General features: G+C 33.4%; 2 protein-coding genes across 4 annotated transcripts; one reads left to right on the forward strand and one right to left on the reverse strand.

The window, feature by feature from the left end:
* The first annotated feature begins 812 nt into the window (after nt 1-812).
* Nucleotides 813-8,905, forward strand: LOC120067927 (serine/threonine-protein kinase BSK7). Of its 3 annotated transcripts, none has more exons than XM_039019572.1 (12): nt 813-1,072; nt 1,198-1,341; nt 1,640-1,853; nt 1,928-2,145; nt 2,912-3,047; nt 3,972-4,105; nt 4,195-4,300; nt 5,220-5,305; nt 5,489-5,677; nt 6,127-6,279; nt 7,235-7,348; nt 7,437-8,179. In XM_039019572.1, exons 3-12 carry the CDS (start codon nt 1,772-1,774, stop codon nt 7,590-7,592), a joined length of 1,374 nt encoding a protein of 457 aa, XP_038875500.1. In that variant the 5' UTR covers nt 813-1,072; nt 1,198-1,341; nt 1,640-1,771; the 3' UTR covers nt 7,593-8,179. The 3 variants fall into 3 exon arrangements, with proteins under 3 accessions (XP_038875500.1, XP_038875497.1, XP_038875499.1); XM_039019569.1 differs by lacking the exon at nt 7,437-8,179 and adding an exon at nt 8,186-8,905 and having other exon boundaries at nt 818-1,072; XM_039019571.1 differs by lacking the exon at nt 7,437-8,179 and adding an exon at nt 8,186-8,905 and having other exon boundaries at nt 818-1,035.
* Nucleotides 8,906-9,390: 485 nt separating this feature from the next.
* LOC120067928 (tubulin beta chain-like) lies at nt 9,391-12,170 on the reverse strand. The gene is made up of 3 exons (XM_039019573.1): nt 11,429-12,170; nt 10,795-11,064; nt 9,391-10,289 (listed from the first exon to the last, which is right to left on the reverse strand). Exons 1-3 carry the CDS (start codon nt 11,820-11,822, stop codon nt 9,625-9,627), a joined length of 1,329 nt encoding a protein of 442 aa, XP_038875501.1. The 5' UTR covers nt 11,823-12,170; the 3' UTR covers nt 9,391-9,624.
* Between the last annotated feature and the right edge of the window lie 3,534 nt (nt 12,171-15,704).

Genomic DNA, 15,704 nt, shown 5'->3' on the forward strand with positions numbered 1-15,704 from the left:
AATATGAAAAATAACATTCAATTTATTAATTATAACGAAGAGGGAAAACCGACATACCTTTAGGACCTACCTTTAGCAGGAAAAACGATAAGAACCCATACTGATAACATTGTGAATTTGAGGAGCACAAGGGAACACAAATGTCAATAAAATATAATATTAGAATAAATTAAATATAATATATATAAATATATAAAATAAAATAAATAACAAAAGTAAATAAAATAACGAATTAAGGATTTCTCCACTTTCTTCCGACTTTGGAATTTGGTCCATATGTGTCTTTCATAACCCACAAAATGCTGCTATTTATAGGCAATTTGGCAAGTAAGAGATAGATTACATGAACACTAATAATGAGTATTTACAAGACACATAGACAATGCTTCGAAAAAATTGGAACATGACACATGGTCAATAGACAATAAGCATAAACATCTAATGAGCATCAATTTTCTATAATATTTATAATAGTTTTATGTTTTTTTTTTAAAAAATATATATCAATATCTATTATCTACATTTTATTTGATATTTTTATAAACTTAGAGGCATCTACAAATTTATTATCATCGAAATTTAATTTTAAAATTGGGTGAGACTTAAGAAATAAGAGGGGAAAAAACATAATTATTATTTATTAATAAATAAAGAGCAAGAAAAAAGGGATCATGTCGGTGGAAACAGGTAATTGGACGACCAAACACACGCACGCTGCAAGAAAAAGACAGAGAGGAATTGGGTTTCAAACTTTCAACGTTCAATGGGAATTCTTTTTTAATGAAACTTTTTACAAAAGAAATTTCATTTTTTTACAATATGTATATATTATAATAATGTTTTCCTCATCCAAATCTGAAAGCACTCGAGTCTTTCTCTGATTCAGACTCTTTCTTGTTCAACTTTCGGCTTCACCAAGTCAGTTTTTATGAATTGTACTAAAAAATGAATTCCAGAAGAGCGATAGCATTCTCTTGAAACTATTTCTTCATTCTTCAATTCTCTTTTTGGGGTTCTTCACTATTGAATCGAGAAGTAAGAACTGCTTTGTTTGCTGAATTTGCTGATTCAGGTTCTCGAAGCTTATTTATACCCCTCTTTTTAATTTTACCTCGTTTTCCTAAAAAAGCACTTTTGGGTCTTGCTTTTTGTGAGCTTTAGCATGATTATAAAAGGGATTTCATTGATTGGCTCTAGGACGCACGCACGCTTCGGTTTCTGATCTTTTTATGAAGTGGGGCTCGCTTGTTTTTGTATGAGAATCAAGGGAGTTTTCAGAATTTTGGAGAGTGGTGGCTCAATTTGAATCCTACCGAGTTGACCCAGATTGGAATTTTCAAGGTATAGGTTCCTTCGAGTGATTCTCGTCTCAATTGACTTGGATTTGACTTGGTTTTTTGGGATTGTTTTTGCATTTGTTTCTGTATTCTAATTGTTGATATCGGAATTTCCTAAGCTTAAGCGAATTCTGAACTGGATTTTTGCGTTCTTGTTTAGAGTATACTTTCTGTTCTGCGGTTAGATAGGAATTTATCCATCTGCTTTAGCTTTTCAGAGGAGAATCACTGGCTAATGTGTGTTCATATGTGAAATAAGTTGATAAATTGACTTGGGTTTCTTCCAACTTGCCTTCTTTCAGGATTAGTGGTGAAGGGATCCTATTAGATTGGATCATTGGCATGTGAATTTGGATGAACTAGTTGCTTTACAAGCAACTGAATAATCTAAAGCTCTGGAATAATTTTATCTGTAATCAAATCTGGTGATTGGGATGGGTTGCGAGTGTTCGAAGTTCTCAGATTGTTGTTTTGGTTCAGAGGAAACCAAACCAGTTGCTCGTGTTCCAGATAATGGTAATAAGTTTGTGTTTCTTAGAGCTTCTTGGGAATTCTAATGCTCATGTTTTATGTTCTTTTTTCATATTCAGAAAGTGTAGAGAAGAGCGAGTTTGATCTGCCTGCATTCCGTGAGTTCACCATAGATCAATTGAGAACGGCCACATCTGGATTTGCTGTTGAAAATATAGTATCTGAGCATGGGGAAAAGGCTCCCAATGTGGTTTACAAGGGGAAGCTTGACAGCCAGAGACGAATTGCTGTTAAAAGATTTAATAGATCAGCCTGGCCAGATGCTAGGCAATTTTTGGTAAGTACAATCTCCATTCCTCTTTGTTATGTAGGCATATCATGCATTGAAATGTATTTCACCATATTTGTGATGAGTTCTGTAGACTTGTTAAGGTATCTAGTTTGGTGGGAATGACCCTTCTTTTAGATAATAAATATTTTACTGAAGGAATGTGAGATGCACGATATCAACCCACTCTATATCAAGATAATTACAAAACTTTCCTCATGTTTCCATTAATTGAAACCATTTCAAGTTCCAATCTCAGGCTTATTATATTCTGTTATGATATCTGGTTGAAAAGGTCAAGGGACCTAATTTTAACTAATTTGTCTAATCTACCTTTTTTTTTTCTTTTTTAATCAAGAAAAACTACTAGGACTACTACTACTAATTTAACTCTCTCTTAAATGCTGACCAAAAAGATTATTTTGTTGATATATTCCATCCTGAGCGTTTTAAAATAAATCATAATGAAATTTCTCTGTCATGATCTTTTTCTGTTTCTCTTCAACATTTTCTCTTCTGATGTTCTATTTTGCCTTGGCCTAGTTCAGCTACTTCTTCGGTTGACTATAATGTACTTCTTTGGTAGTTTATATTCAATTTGATTGGCCTTTTTCATTTGTATGCACTCGGTTAATACTGTAGTATTGGGTTAGCATTATAGTTCTAAAAACGTTTTCTTCCACCTGGAGTTTTACCCAGCAAGCTGCTTTAGACTAAATGGTTCTGCTTGAATGCGGAATGGGAATGCGTTTGATTATAACATTTACATGTTTAGGATGAAGCAAGGGCTGTTGGTCAGCTTCGGAATCATAGACTGGCAAATTTACTTGGCTGCTGCTACGAGGGTGAAGAGAGGTTGCTTGTTGCTGAATTTATGCCAAATGAAACATTAGCAAAACACTTATTTCATTGTAAGTTTATTGAAATTATTATTCTTTTGTTGCACTTGAACTACATATTTATACTTCTTTTGCCTAATGGGAGAAGTAATTTAGCTTGGCATTTTTCTTGTGAGGTGGTGGGAATTCATTGTTTATTGGCTCAATCCCTATGACCTTCTTATTTGCATTCCCCTCCCCATCCCTATATTCTGAATCGTGATAGGATGTTAAATATATTTTTTTGTCCTTAATGTATACACCAATTTTTAATATGTCACAGAATGTTCTAAAATTTTCAATTTTATCCCTACTTTTTAATTAAGTATCTAGATCTACAGTTCGGCAAATTAAATTTATTAACTATATGTTGTCATAGTAGAAAATATTGTTACTTGATAGTGTAGTGACACAATAAAGAATGAAAATAGAAGGGGTAAAATTGAAAATGTTAGAAATATCAGGGACAAAGTTGAACATAAAAAAACCTAATGCTGATTAATATAGGCAATTCATTTATTTAATTGTTCTTAGATTTTAGTAATGCTTTTAAAATAGAGTACACTTAGAAACAGTCAGAAAACTTCCATACTTTTTCTAATGTGATTAATGAATTTGTCAAGTCTTACTTTGTTTTAATTCGTTTATTAAAAGGACAGTGTTATAAACAAATCATAGAATCGTCCCCTCCAATTCAGCAACCAACACACAAAATAATTAATAGTTACAGAAGTCCATTAATTTTATGCATTTTATCAGAAGGATAGACCTCCAATTCGGTTCACTTATACTAGGAGGACATTGCCTGATGTGATGCACAAGTAAGATAGAAGTCTGTAAGTGAGCATATGTGCGGGTGATATTAGAGGCATGCTTTGTTTCCTAAGTATTTATTCATTTCTTTTATATTGTCATCTGCCACACATTGTTTCCTAAACTTAATTATGTGATATTCAGGGGAAAATCAACCTATGAAGTGGTCAATGCGGTTAAGGGTGGCACTACATCTTGCGCAAGCTCTAGAATATTGCACCAGCAAAGGGCGAGCACTTTATCACGATCTAAATGCTTACAGAATTGTTTTTGATGATGTGTGCATCATTTTATTTTTTCTCCACTTCATTTACCTCTCATGTTATGATTTGAGTAATTTGTTCACGTTAAGCATATTGTCTTTCAGGAAGGAAACCCTCGACTTTCATGTTTTGGCCTGATGAAAAATAGTAGAGATGGAAGAAGTTACAGCACAAATTTGGCATTTACTCCCCCTGAATATTTAAGGACAGGTATATGCTCTCTAACTGGATGAACTTTTTATTTTATTTTATTATGCGAAATTATGGTCATATATTGGGGTCAAAGTCAAAGCTTTTGCTGTCAGCTTACGTAGGATATTAAAATTTTATAAGTTTTTGGACTACCAAATTTTATAGGGTTTAACAGATGTCTCATGAGATTAGTTGAGATTAGTGGAGGTAATCATAAGTTAGCTTAAACACCTATAGATGTAAAAAAGATTTTGCTCATATTTTATCGAGAATGCATTATTTTTAGGTCTTTCAGTTGCCCTTACCTTCAAGGAGGATGTCTTTGAACCCAATCTCTTCAATTTGTGTGGATTATAGAAGTGAAACTTTCTTTGTGTGATGCATTGTATCATTCTAGTGAAGCCTCATCAGTAAATTGAAATCTACGGGAGATATCTTCTTGCTTTAGGAACCAAGCTGGTTCCTATAAAAAGAAAAGATCCTTAATCTGTCTATTTATCCATATGGTCAATTTGTTGTCTTGCCAACAAGCAAATGTTATTTCATGAATATCACTTGACATATAAGTAGACATCTTATTTATGTAACATTTATCATCTTATGCACGAGGAAAGGGAGACACTTAATTTTCTGCTACCGTCTAGCTTGGAAGATGTGTTAGACAGCTGTCTTATTTTGTGTTTTTCTATTATCATTTATGCATTGTCGATCCATTTGCACGATGAGTTCTCATGTTTCATCAATGTTCTTTATTTTACCTGCAGACTTATTGATATACTTTTCTTTAGAATATTACCTTCATATGAGGAGAGAATTTGAACCTACAACCTTTTAAGAAAAAGAAATTAGAGTTGTGTTAACTGTTGAGCTATGCCCATGTTGGTTACACACTCCTTATTGAGTAGGCTTTTGATATACTCACAATTTTTCTCTACAGGCGGAATAACTCCAGAAAGTGTCATATACAGCTTTGGAACTCTTTTGCTTGATCTTCTAAGTGGAAAACATATTCCTCCGAGCCATGTAAGTATCTTGTTTCTGGAAAAGCTGTTTCTGAATTATTATGGAGTGAGATCCTTCAAGATCTAGCATTGTTTAGTATGGAGAGAAACAATCCCTGTATGATTTGGCAGCTCTGTTATTTTTATATTTTATATTTAATTTGCACAATTAAGTTATTAACATTCCTTTGACACAATCTCTCAGGCTCTGGACCTCATACGGGATAGAAATCTTCAGATGCTTACTGATTCTTGTTTGGAAGGGCAATTCTCAAATGATGAGGGCACTGAATTAGTGCGACTTGCTTCACGATGTTTACAGTATGAACCTCGAGAGCGTCCTAATACAAAGTCATTAGTTACAGCATTGATTCCTCTTCAGAAAGATGTCGAGGTTGCATATCCCTCCTCTTGCTTGAGTGCTTGCACATATATTGTTTCAAGTATCTCCCATATGGTCTCTTGTGGTAGCTTGTTACTTGTAAGACGCATAAGCTCATATTTATTCTTTGAGCTGCTAGATCTTGGACAAGAAGCACGGTTTAAAGATGCTAGCATGAGATCTACGATATTTCCTGGCTGTTTGGTTTCTTTGCTTAATATGGATGCAAGCCAAAACTGAAAAAATAGATAAACCAAAAAAATAGTCGGTCGGTTTGGTTTGGATAGATTAGTTGGTTTTGGTTAACTTGATGGGATCAATTTTCAAAAAACTTGGTTTTGCCGTTGGGATTTATTTATCTCAACCAATGATCACTTTAATTGGCTTCTGTTTGTACGATATAATAGTTAATAACTTTTTGACTGTTGGTTTGAATGAGCTTATTGTTAATTCTTTGACAGGTTCCTTCTCATGCATTGATGGGCATACCACATGATGCTGCAGCTATGAATCTGTCACCTCTTGGTGAAGCTAGCTTAAGAATGGATTTGACAGCCATACATGAAATCTTAGAAATGATTGGGTACAAGGATGATGAGGGTGCAGCAACTGAGGTGTGGCTCTGACAAATAACTTCTAACCAATAAATTTCCTGTTCAATAGATACCAATCGAACTATTTCCTGGTGGTTATTTAATGTGGCCAAATCTGTTAAGTAACAGTGACAAAATGAAAATTGAACACTGGTAGTTCGATGCAATTACAATTTCACCCCTTGCAAGTTTGAAAATGAGAATTTCAACCACATGATATAATTATTTGTAAAACATGCCCCACTGCTGATGTAACATCAAACTATAGTGAGCGTCTGCAATTACATTAAATTTAAGGGGTATGTTTTGCTAAAGAAGAGCAACGTGCCATACGTTTAAAATGGCTCATCATCGAAGCGTGGGGAAAAAAAGAAAAGAGGGCAGGGTAGTTTTTTTTCCTTCCTAACAAACTACACACTTGAATATATCATTTCTATTGAACTATTGGGGGTATCCAATTGCATCAGAAGCAAGTCTATGCTATGCATTGTTCCCAAACTCTGGCTTCCATCCCTTAAATCGTGAAGCGCTAGTGTCCGAGTTCACTTTCATCACCTTTTGGCCTCATTAAGCTGCTGGTTACAATTCACTTGGGTCACTTTCTTATATATATGCATTTTCAACATTGTTTTTTCTGTTCATTGTGAGTTTTATCTGTCCACTAATTCCTTCACGATAATGATTTGGGATGTTTGGAGACACGTCTTGGGTCCAAGCCCCATATAGAAAATGTAATTATTTAGAATTGCAATTATCTCCTAAAGCAAAGTTTCAGGTAAGAAAAGCCGCACCAAGTATAAGCAAGGTGGGCCATGAGCATATCATACAAAGAGTGGGCCTTTGGTAGTCCAGTTATAAGAAAATATACAAAATATGATCTTATCTGTTCATTGATTTTCTGAGTGATCCAATCTGAAATTTGCTTAGCATTCAGTATATTGTCTGTTAATTGCTGTTGATTTTGTGTGGTATGCAGCTTTCATTCCAGATGTGGACCAACCAGATGCAGGACACGTTGACTTCAAAGAAAAAGGGTGACGTTGCTTTCCGGCAGAAGGAGTTCAGAGCTGCAATTGAATGCTATACCCAGGTCCAAATCTTCATGATTGCTCATGTTATATTTAGTTGTTTAAAATGGTCATTCCGTTGGTAAAAATTACACTACTTCACAAGGTTAGATCGTGATAGGACTTGCTATTCTTACCCTTAATATGAAGCTGGTGGCATATTGTTTGCACAAAGATCATGGTGAAAGGGAAGTTCTCTTTACAAAATCTGTAGGGATGACCTTTTATAACTGCATGCCACATTTTCTTAAGAAATTATTTTGTTAGTGTTGGAATGTCTTGAATCTATTATTGGTGCTTTTTATTCATTTATGCATTAATTTACGTTTTTGGGTATAAGGTTTAGAGAGGTACCATATGTAAACCCACTAATCCTATCAACGTCTCTATAATATGTATTATATGATATTTTTATCTGATAAAATCGATTTCTTCCTTTAGTCGTAGAGTTAGCTAATACACCGTTAGTGAACCACGTAAATCTCTGTGTCGATTTCTTTACTATTGCTTTCTTACTTTCTTTGATTGTCAATTTCATAACAATTTGTCTCAATAACAAAGGGCAGATTCACTCCCTCTCTTAGCTGATCATCTAATCTTTGAACTCTCTGTTTAGTTGACAACAAAGGGCTTCTATTTCTTTTTGAGGGCTCTTATTGGTTGTATCTGGTTGTAATGGTTGTAATTGCTACATTTTGTTTATTTTGTTCCATTGAAATTTGCGCTAGTCTCTTTTCATTTTATCAATGAAAAGCTTTGTTTCCTTAAAAGAAAAAAGTGTCTCAAAAAGTTTTTTGATTATATTACTGCAAATCTTGAAGCACTTGCTATTGTGTTGACCATTCCACCCTTCATTACAGTTCATAGAGGTTGGGACCATGGTTTCTCCAACGGTATTTGCACGTCGGAGTTTGTCCTATCTGATCAGCAACATGCCAGAAGAAGCCCTTAATGATGCAGTGCAAGCCCAAGTAATATCTCCTCTTTGGCACATTGCATCCTATCTACAGGCTTCTGCACTTTTTGCTCTTGGAAAGGAAAATGAGGCACATATTGCGCTTCGGGAGGGTTCCGTCCTTGAAAGTAAAAAGAGTGCAACAACCTGACAATTGGCAAAATGAAAGACAAAATTCTCTTCATTGAAATTGCTGTTCTTCTGAAGACGAGAACAGATCACTGTTTCGTACATACCGCAAAACGTGGCCTAAAGATTGACAACATCTAGAGTATGAATGGAAAGAAATGGAGGTACTTTTACCGCACCATGATTCATTCATATTGTCAAGTTGAAGGTTTTTAACATCGCTTCTGAATGGGTTGGTTTGCTGAGTTTTCTGAGGGTGTTGGTAACTTCCTTTCTTCAAAATACAGTAGTCTGCCTGCATTTGTTCCTTTGTTTTTCTTTTATTTAATACTAGCATATTGAGATATGGTTGATTTATGTTGCTTTCAGAACATGATTTATCTGTAAAGAATTCACTATTTAAATTGCATTCAAGGTTGAAATGGTGAATGCTTTTGTTAACTTTCAATGCTTTTAATTTATGTAGAAAAACCGTTGTTGAGTGGATTGAGGGTGACACCAGTTACATTACATGATATTACTTATTCTTTCCTAATAAAATTGAATACTTCAAGTTTCCTGCCTGTTTTTATGATTTTCACCTTTTAACAGTGAAGGTAAATTTAATACCATATCATCTAACACTTCTCACTTGTGGGCTTGAAATATGAAGAAGACCCAACTAGTGGAAATCAATATTAGTTGGGGAGAAAACAACATTGCAGGGGTTTGAACATAAGACCTTTCTAGATCACCTGTTTAGATACCATCTTACATCACCAATATACCTAATAGCTTAATCTGATAGGTGAATGCAAATTTAATATCATATTATCTAACCTTTCTCTTTTTTAACCTTTTTTTATAAGAAAGGAAATATATTGCTCAACAAAAAGGAAGAACAACCTAGAGCCAGGGGAAGAAGGCTCCCCCTCCCAAAGAGGTCTACTCCACACAATGAGAAAATGATCAGAAATTATCATTAAATTGTTCTGGCAAATATATGTTAACAGAAACTCTTTTACTGCAAGGAATCTCAAACATTTCATTCAACCTTTCATCATACTTACATAACTCATTCCATATATCAATAATTTAATGCAACAACAAATTTAGAATATCAATACACCCAAACCCATCTCATCAAACAAGAACTTATTCACTCCAAAGCCCATATACTTGGCAACTCAAACAGAGACTCAGCAGGACTCATCTTCCAGTTTTCCTTGTCTCCTATTAGCGCTCCAACATGTCCTCTTCCTCCTCCTCATCCTCTGCCACAGCATCTTGATACTGCTGGTACTCTGATACCAAATCATTCATATTACTCTCAGCCTCTGTGAACTCCATCTCATCCATTCCCTCCCCTGTGTACCAATGCAAAAATGCCTTCCTCCTGAACATGACTGTGAATTGTTCAGAAACTCGGCGAAACATCTCTTGTATTGAGGTCGAGTTTCCCATGAATGTCGAAGACATTGACAACCCAGTTGGAGGGATGTCACAAACACTTGATTTAACATTGTTTGGAATCCACTCAACAAAATAGGATGAGTTCTTGTTCTGTACATTTATCATTTGTTCGTCGACTTCCTTGGTGCTCATCTTGCCACGGAACAAAGCTGAGGCAGTTAGGTATCGACCATGGCGAGGATCAGCAGCACACATCATGTTTTTGGCATCCCACATTTGCTGGGTGAGCTCGGGGATGGTGAGTGCACGGTACTGCTGTGAGCCACGAGCAGTCAAGGGTGCAAAACCAACCATGAAGAAGTGGAGGCGCGGGAAAGGGATGAGGTTCACAGCTAGCTTTCGGAGGTCGGAGTTGAGCTGGCCCGGGAAGCGAAGGCAGCATGTTACTCCACTCATGGTTGTTGAAATCAAGTGGTTGAGATCACCAACTGAAACACACAAAAGTCCAAATAAACAACCATTACATCTCAATTAGAACGCCACACAACATGTTCTGCCAGAATTCCCACAGCTCGAAACCAACTTGCTGATTTAAGAGTTGGTTCTCTTGGTGTGTAACCACACTAGATACAAAAGAGTTGAACGATCCATTTTAAGTATTAAGTTAACCATAAATCCAAAGACTTGATCTAACTAGTGAAGATATACTTTATCTTTTAAGTTTTACATATATTCTTAATATACTCTTACTTGTCGGTCCGAAAATTACCTTGAGATCCTACTAGTTATTATGGAGAAAATGACATTGGAGCCAATTAAACACAAAATTTTAGGTCAACACTATCATCTTTAGACTCTAAAGCTTAAGTTTGATAAACTAGTATATTTAATCTCTTATACACATTCTTAACGCTAAAAACTCACACCGTGGTGAGAGGATGAAATTTCTAGCAGTATAACTTAGACAAGAATGTGATATTGAGAGAGACTTACAACTTGGATTGGTGAGCTTGAGGGTCCTAAAGCAGATATCATAGAGTGCTTCATTATCCAAGACCATGCATTCATCAGCATTTTCAACCAGCTGGTGCACAGAGAGAGTGGCATTGTAGGGCTCAACCACTGTATCTGAGACCTTAGGTGAGGGGAAGACAGAGAAAGTTAACATCATCCTGTCAGGATACTCTTCCCTGATCTTCGATATCAATAGGGTTCCCATTCCAGATCCAGTCCCTCCTCCAAGTGAATGGCAAACTTGAAAACCTGTTTCACACAACCATCCATTCAAACCAAGATTAGAGTTAAACCTTTGTGTTAAACACTTCTATTCACAAATATACGGGTTTGTTTGGAATAACTTTCTAAGTACTTAAAAATACTTATTTTGCATGAAAAATCATTTCAGAAAAGTCTCTCTTAATTGACCATCATTATAAATATTGTTAAGTTAATGTTCTATAATAGAACACCACCCACTTTTCAGCTTTAGATTATAGAATCAATCCACATTCACAATATCTCAACAAATCAGACAAAGTTCTTTCGTTCTCTAAGGAGCATTTGTTAACTTCTTCCTATTCAAATGGCCACAGAAATGAAGCACAAGAAGGAAAAATGTCAGTCATACCTTGTAAACAGTCACAATTCTCAGCTTCTTTGCGAACCACATCAAGAACAGAATCAACCAGTTCAGCTCCTTCAGTGTAATGGCCCTTAGCCCAGTTGTTTCCAGCTCCATTTTGCCCAAAAACAAAGTTATCAGGCCTAAATATATTTCCATAAGGACCTGTCCTGAGGCTATCCATGGTTCCTGGTTCAAGGTCAACCAAAACAGCCCTTGGAACGTATCGGCCACCGCTCGCTTCGTTGTAGTAAACATTAACTCTCTCGAGTTGGAGGTTACTACTTCCGGTGTAATTTCCGGTGGGATCGATCCCATGTTCATCACAAACAACTTCCCAAAATTTAGCCCCAATTTGGTTTCCACATTGTCCTGCTTGAATATGGAGGATTTCTCTCATTTTTCAGAGTGAAAGTCCAACAAAATCTGTAAGAAATATGATCTTTGAAAGGAAATGGCCAATTGGTATTCTGATCAAGCTTCAGAAGATGGAAAAAGACAGAAAAACAAGAAGAAACTGGCAGATGCTTTGTGAGTTTGCACTGGTGAATGGGAAGAGAGGGATATATAAGGAGTTTCTTTTTGAGATGAAATGAACGAGTTTACTACTCTTTATCTTGAAGAAATAATTGTGGAAAAGGATAGTGAAACTGAAGATCAAAGACATGGAAGAAGATTCAATTAATAATTTCATGTGGGAATGTATGAGTGAAGAGAGACCTGTCAAATTCCAAATTGGAGTTGTATGAGCTGGATGACAAGGAAGGTGACAAGAAGAGGAGAGTGCTAGTTCTTGTGTCTTTATTCATAACTTAAATGACCAATTAATCCAATCCTCTTATCTTCATGCCTCCCTGTCTAAATCATTGGGTTTACGTAAGATATTTTCAAGTTTGTTTGCTAGACCATCTAGATTATATTTTATGTTTTTTTCAATTTACTGATTTCAACGAAGATGCATTTGGTAGATGTGTTTTTAAAAATTGTTTTTAGATTTTGTGATCCAAATTGTACAAATTTTGAAAGAAAAACATTTTTATTTTTTATATTTTAACATTGAATTTGAAAAGTTAATGTAAAATTGTATTAGAAAAGATAGAAACTTTCATAAAAATAATACATTATGTCATGAACTCAATTCATTAATTTACAACTGCATATTCATCCTCATATGTAATGGATAGTTACAATTAGTTTTATAATTTATAAATATATTATAAAATACATTTTGAACAATTGTTTAAACTAAGACTAAATTTCTCATTATATATGAAGACGTGAAAAATATAACTCTATTTTCATTGAACTTATTATTTTTTTTTTATATTTATGTTTTCAAATTGACTATCAAACAGATTCCATATTTTGCTTGGTGTCTAGTGTTCTCTAAGCTCTAAGTAGGTTTATTGTTTTTTTAATAATTAAAAAAAATTATATAATATATCTATATATTAAATTGCTAAGTTAAATGTGTGTTTAGAACAACAATTTTATTGTCTTTGCATGGTCTGTTCTATACATTTAAGTTTTGAGTTGACATAGTTATTAATATTATCTAGCTTGGTAAGAACTTGAGATGTTTAAATATACAAGTTTTGGGAGCTTTAGTAAAAATTACAGCAATTTATTATAGTCTTTACATCCTGATTATAAATGCTATATATTTTCAATTTTGATCCATTGTGGTACTTATGACCTTTGTTCTTTAATGATTATTAACTAAAAAGAAGAAGAATGTGCAAAACCTTGTTGATTATTATTAGACATTAGATTAGTGGAGTAAAAATGGGTCTTGAGATTGTTGGTTTGGTGGGATGCTTGACATTTTAGCCATTAGAAATGGATTTGCACCTTAAAATTGATGTTTTTTTTGTTCCTAATTTGGTGTAATTTGGTGGAGATTTGGACTTAATCCATCACCCACACTTGTAATCATTAATAATTTTCTCCCAAAAACTGAAGAACAATAATGAACTGATTCTTTGAAACTAAAATGGCTAATAAAAGAAGGTTAAGAAAACAATTGAAATACAAATGAATTTGGAAGTTTTCATGACTTGCGTCAACCTTTTATGATCAACTTTATTCGGCTACTATTGCAACCCCTAAACAACTTATATCATTCAATAGGTTCGTGGCCAGGAGAAAGCCTTAGACCAAAAAAAAAAATTTTTTTTTTTTAATCCCGGAAGAAAAGTTTGAATTTAGTCTTTACGGTTTGATAAAACCTCGCAAATAGTCCTTTTAGTTGGATAGAATCTCATAATCCTTAATTCTAATTGTAAATCATAAAAACTAAATTTTAACTTTCTTCATACCACCATCGGGATCAGATCAGTAATTTATTTATTTTTTTATTTATTTTAATGGAACAAAGGTTAGAGGTTGCCTCCTAGGATCAAACTTAATGGTCATAATTGTGTGGAAAAACCATATATCATTGGTTAAATGACAAGTGAGATTTAGAGAAACACTCTTTTTTTTTTTTTAAGAAAAAAATTATCCCTGATGGTACTTTGAAACTACAATTTTGTTTGATAACTTTAACTATAAATTGGAAAAAGTCTATGTGTGGAGCCCCACAATTAGTTTCTCTATACTTATTGGAAAATGCATCTTAACCTCACCATTGTCTTTCTCTATCTTCAACTATTCAATTATAATGTCCAAATTGTAATCTTCTCTTAATTATATATTATATATTATTAAAAATTAAACAAAAGAAATATCATTTTACCATCTAAACTTTGACCTCTAAGTTTTTAAACCATAAACTACTGATGGTGTCATTTTAAAATTTAACTTTCATGAATGTCAGTGATAAATTGACTTATTTCACACAATTCTTCTAATAATCCTATATTACATTATATTTAGATAAATATAATATGAGATTTATAATTTTATCAATTAAATTCTAAATTTTCATAAGCTAATCAATTTAGGCTTTGAATTAAAATTTTCTATGAAAATTGTCCATGCATCCATCTAAATGTCCATTTTATTAATTCAGCATTTGAAGAAGTATATACACATGTACAAATTGAGTACTTTGACGATTTTTAAATGTAATCTTAATAAAGATTCTAAATTGATTAACTCAAAATAATTTATAAGTTTAACTAAAATAATATGTTTCAAATGGTATTTTTAAGCTATTTTGAAAGTAGGTATCAGAGTTAAATTGATACAATTATTAATCAGATACGATTTCAGTAAAAGATATTAATTATTCTTATAATGCAAAAAAAAAAAAGTCCTAACCATAGAAAATGGAGCACGTATTTAATTTCTCCCTAAAATTAGCTTAAAGAGAAGACATCCTTAATTTTGTCTTACTCTACTATTATATCAAACAATCACTTGAAAATTAATTTATTAGTTTATTCAATCAATTGACATAAACAAGTTGGTGCATTAATTATGAAGGGAGATGATATGGAGGTTGGGAATGGAAAATAATGAGATTTAGTCTTCTAAAATTGAAGGGTTATTTTCTTGCAAATGGCTTATGAGAATAGAAGTGATTGAGTAATTCAATTATTGAAACAATGGATGGAAGTGCTCTGTCATCATGTGTGCAGCTTTGTAAATAAGGATTTTGTGGGATTTTTGTGTAATGATGTCCCACAAGAAATGGAAGGTAGCTATTTGCTATGAATTGGAATCCAATGTTAGAAGACATTATATTATAGTGTAGTGATATTTTGGACTTTTCTTTCTTAGTTTTATTTTTTTTTTAAAAGAAAAAGCAAATTACCATTATGCAAGCAACAAGTGATGGAAGAGCATGGGTGGAAAAAAAAAATCTATACCCTTTGTTTGGCTAATAAAATCCAAATGATAACTATTTCAAATTTGATTTTATTTGAAGCAAAATTTATTTCTGGATGTGTATTAGATTTTTTATTTTCTATTCTTAAAACGAAAAAAGAAATACTTCTTTGGCCAAAGATTTTGGGTTCAATTTCCAATTGGTCCTTAGGTTTCAAAATATTATACAATTTAGTTCTTAAAGTTATGAGTTTGGTTTCATTTTAGTCATAAGCTCCAACATATTACAATTTTACTCATGAGATTTGAATTTTGTTTCAGTTTGATCCCTAAATTTCAAGGTTTACACTTTAAAATTCAATTTTTCATCAAATACTTACTTTAAGTCATTCACGCTAATTTCTACTAATTAATTTTTTTTTTTTTTTTTTTTTTGAAATCTAATACCAATGGAAAATAGTAAAACCTAGTCAATTATAGCTTCTTTAAATTATTTAATAAATATTAA

Source organism: Benincasa hispida, chromosome 12 (genome assembly GCF_009727055.1).
Source record: "Benincasa hispida cultivar B227 chromosome 12, ASM972705v1, whole genome shotgun sequence".
NCBI classification, from domain to species: domain Eukaryota; kingdom Viridiplantae; phylum Streptophyta; class Magnoliopsida; order Cucurbitales; family Cucurbitaceae; genus Benincasa; species Benincasa hispida.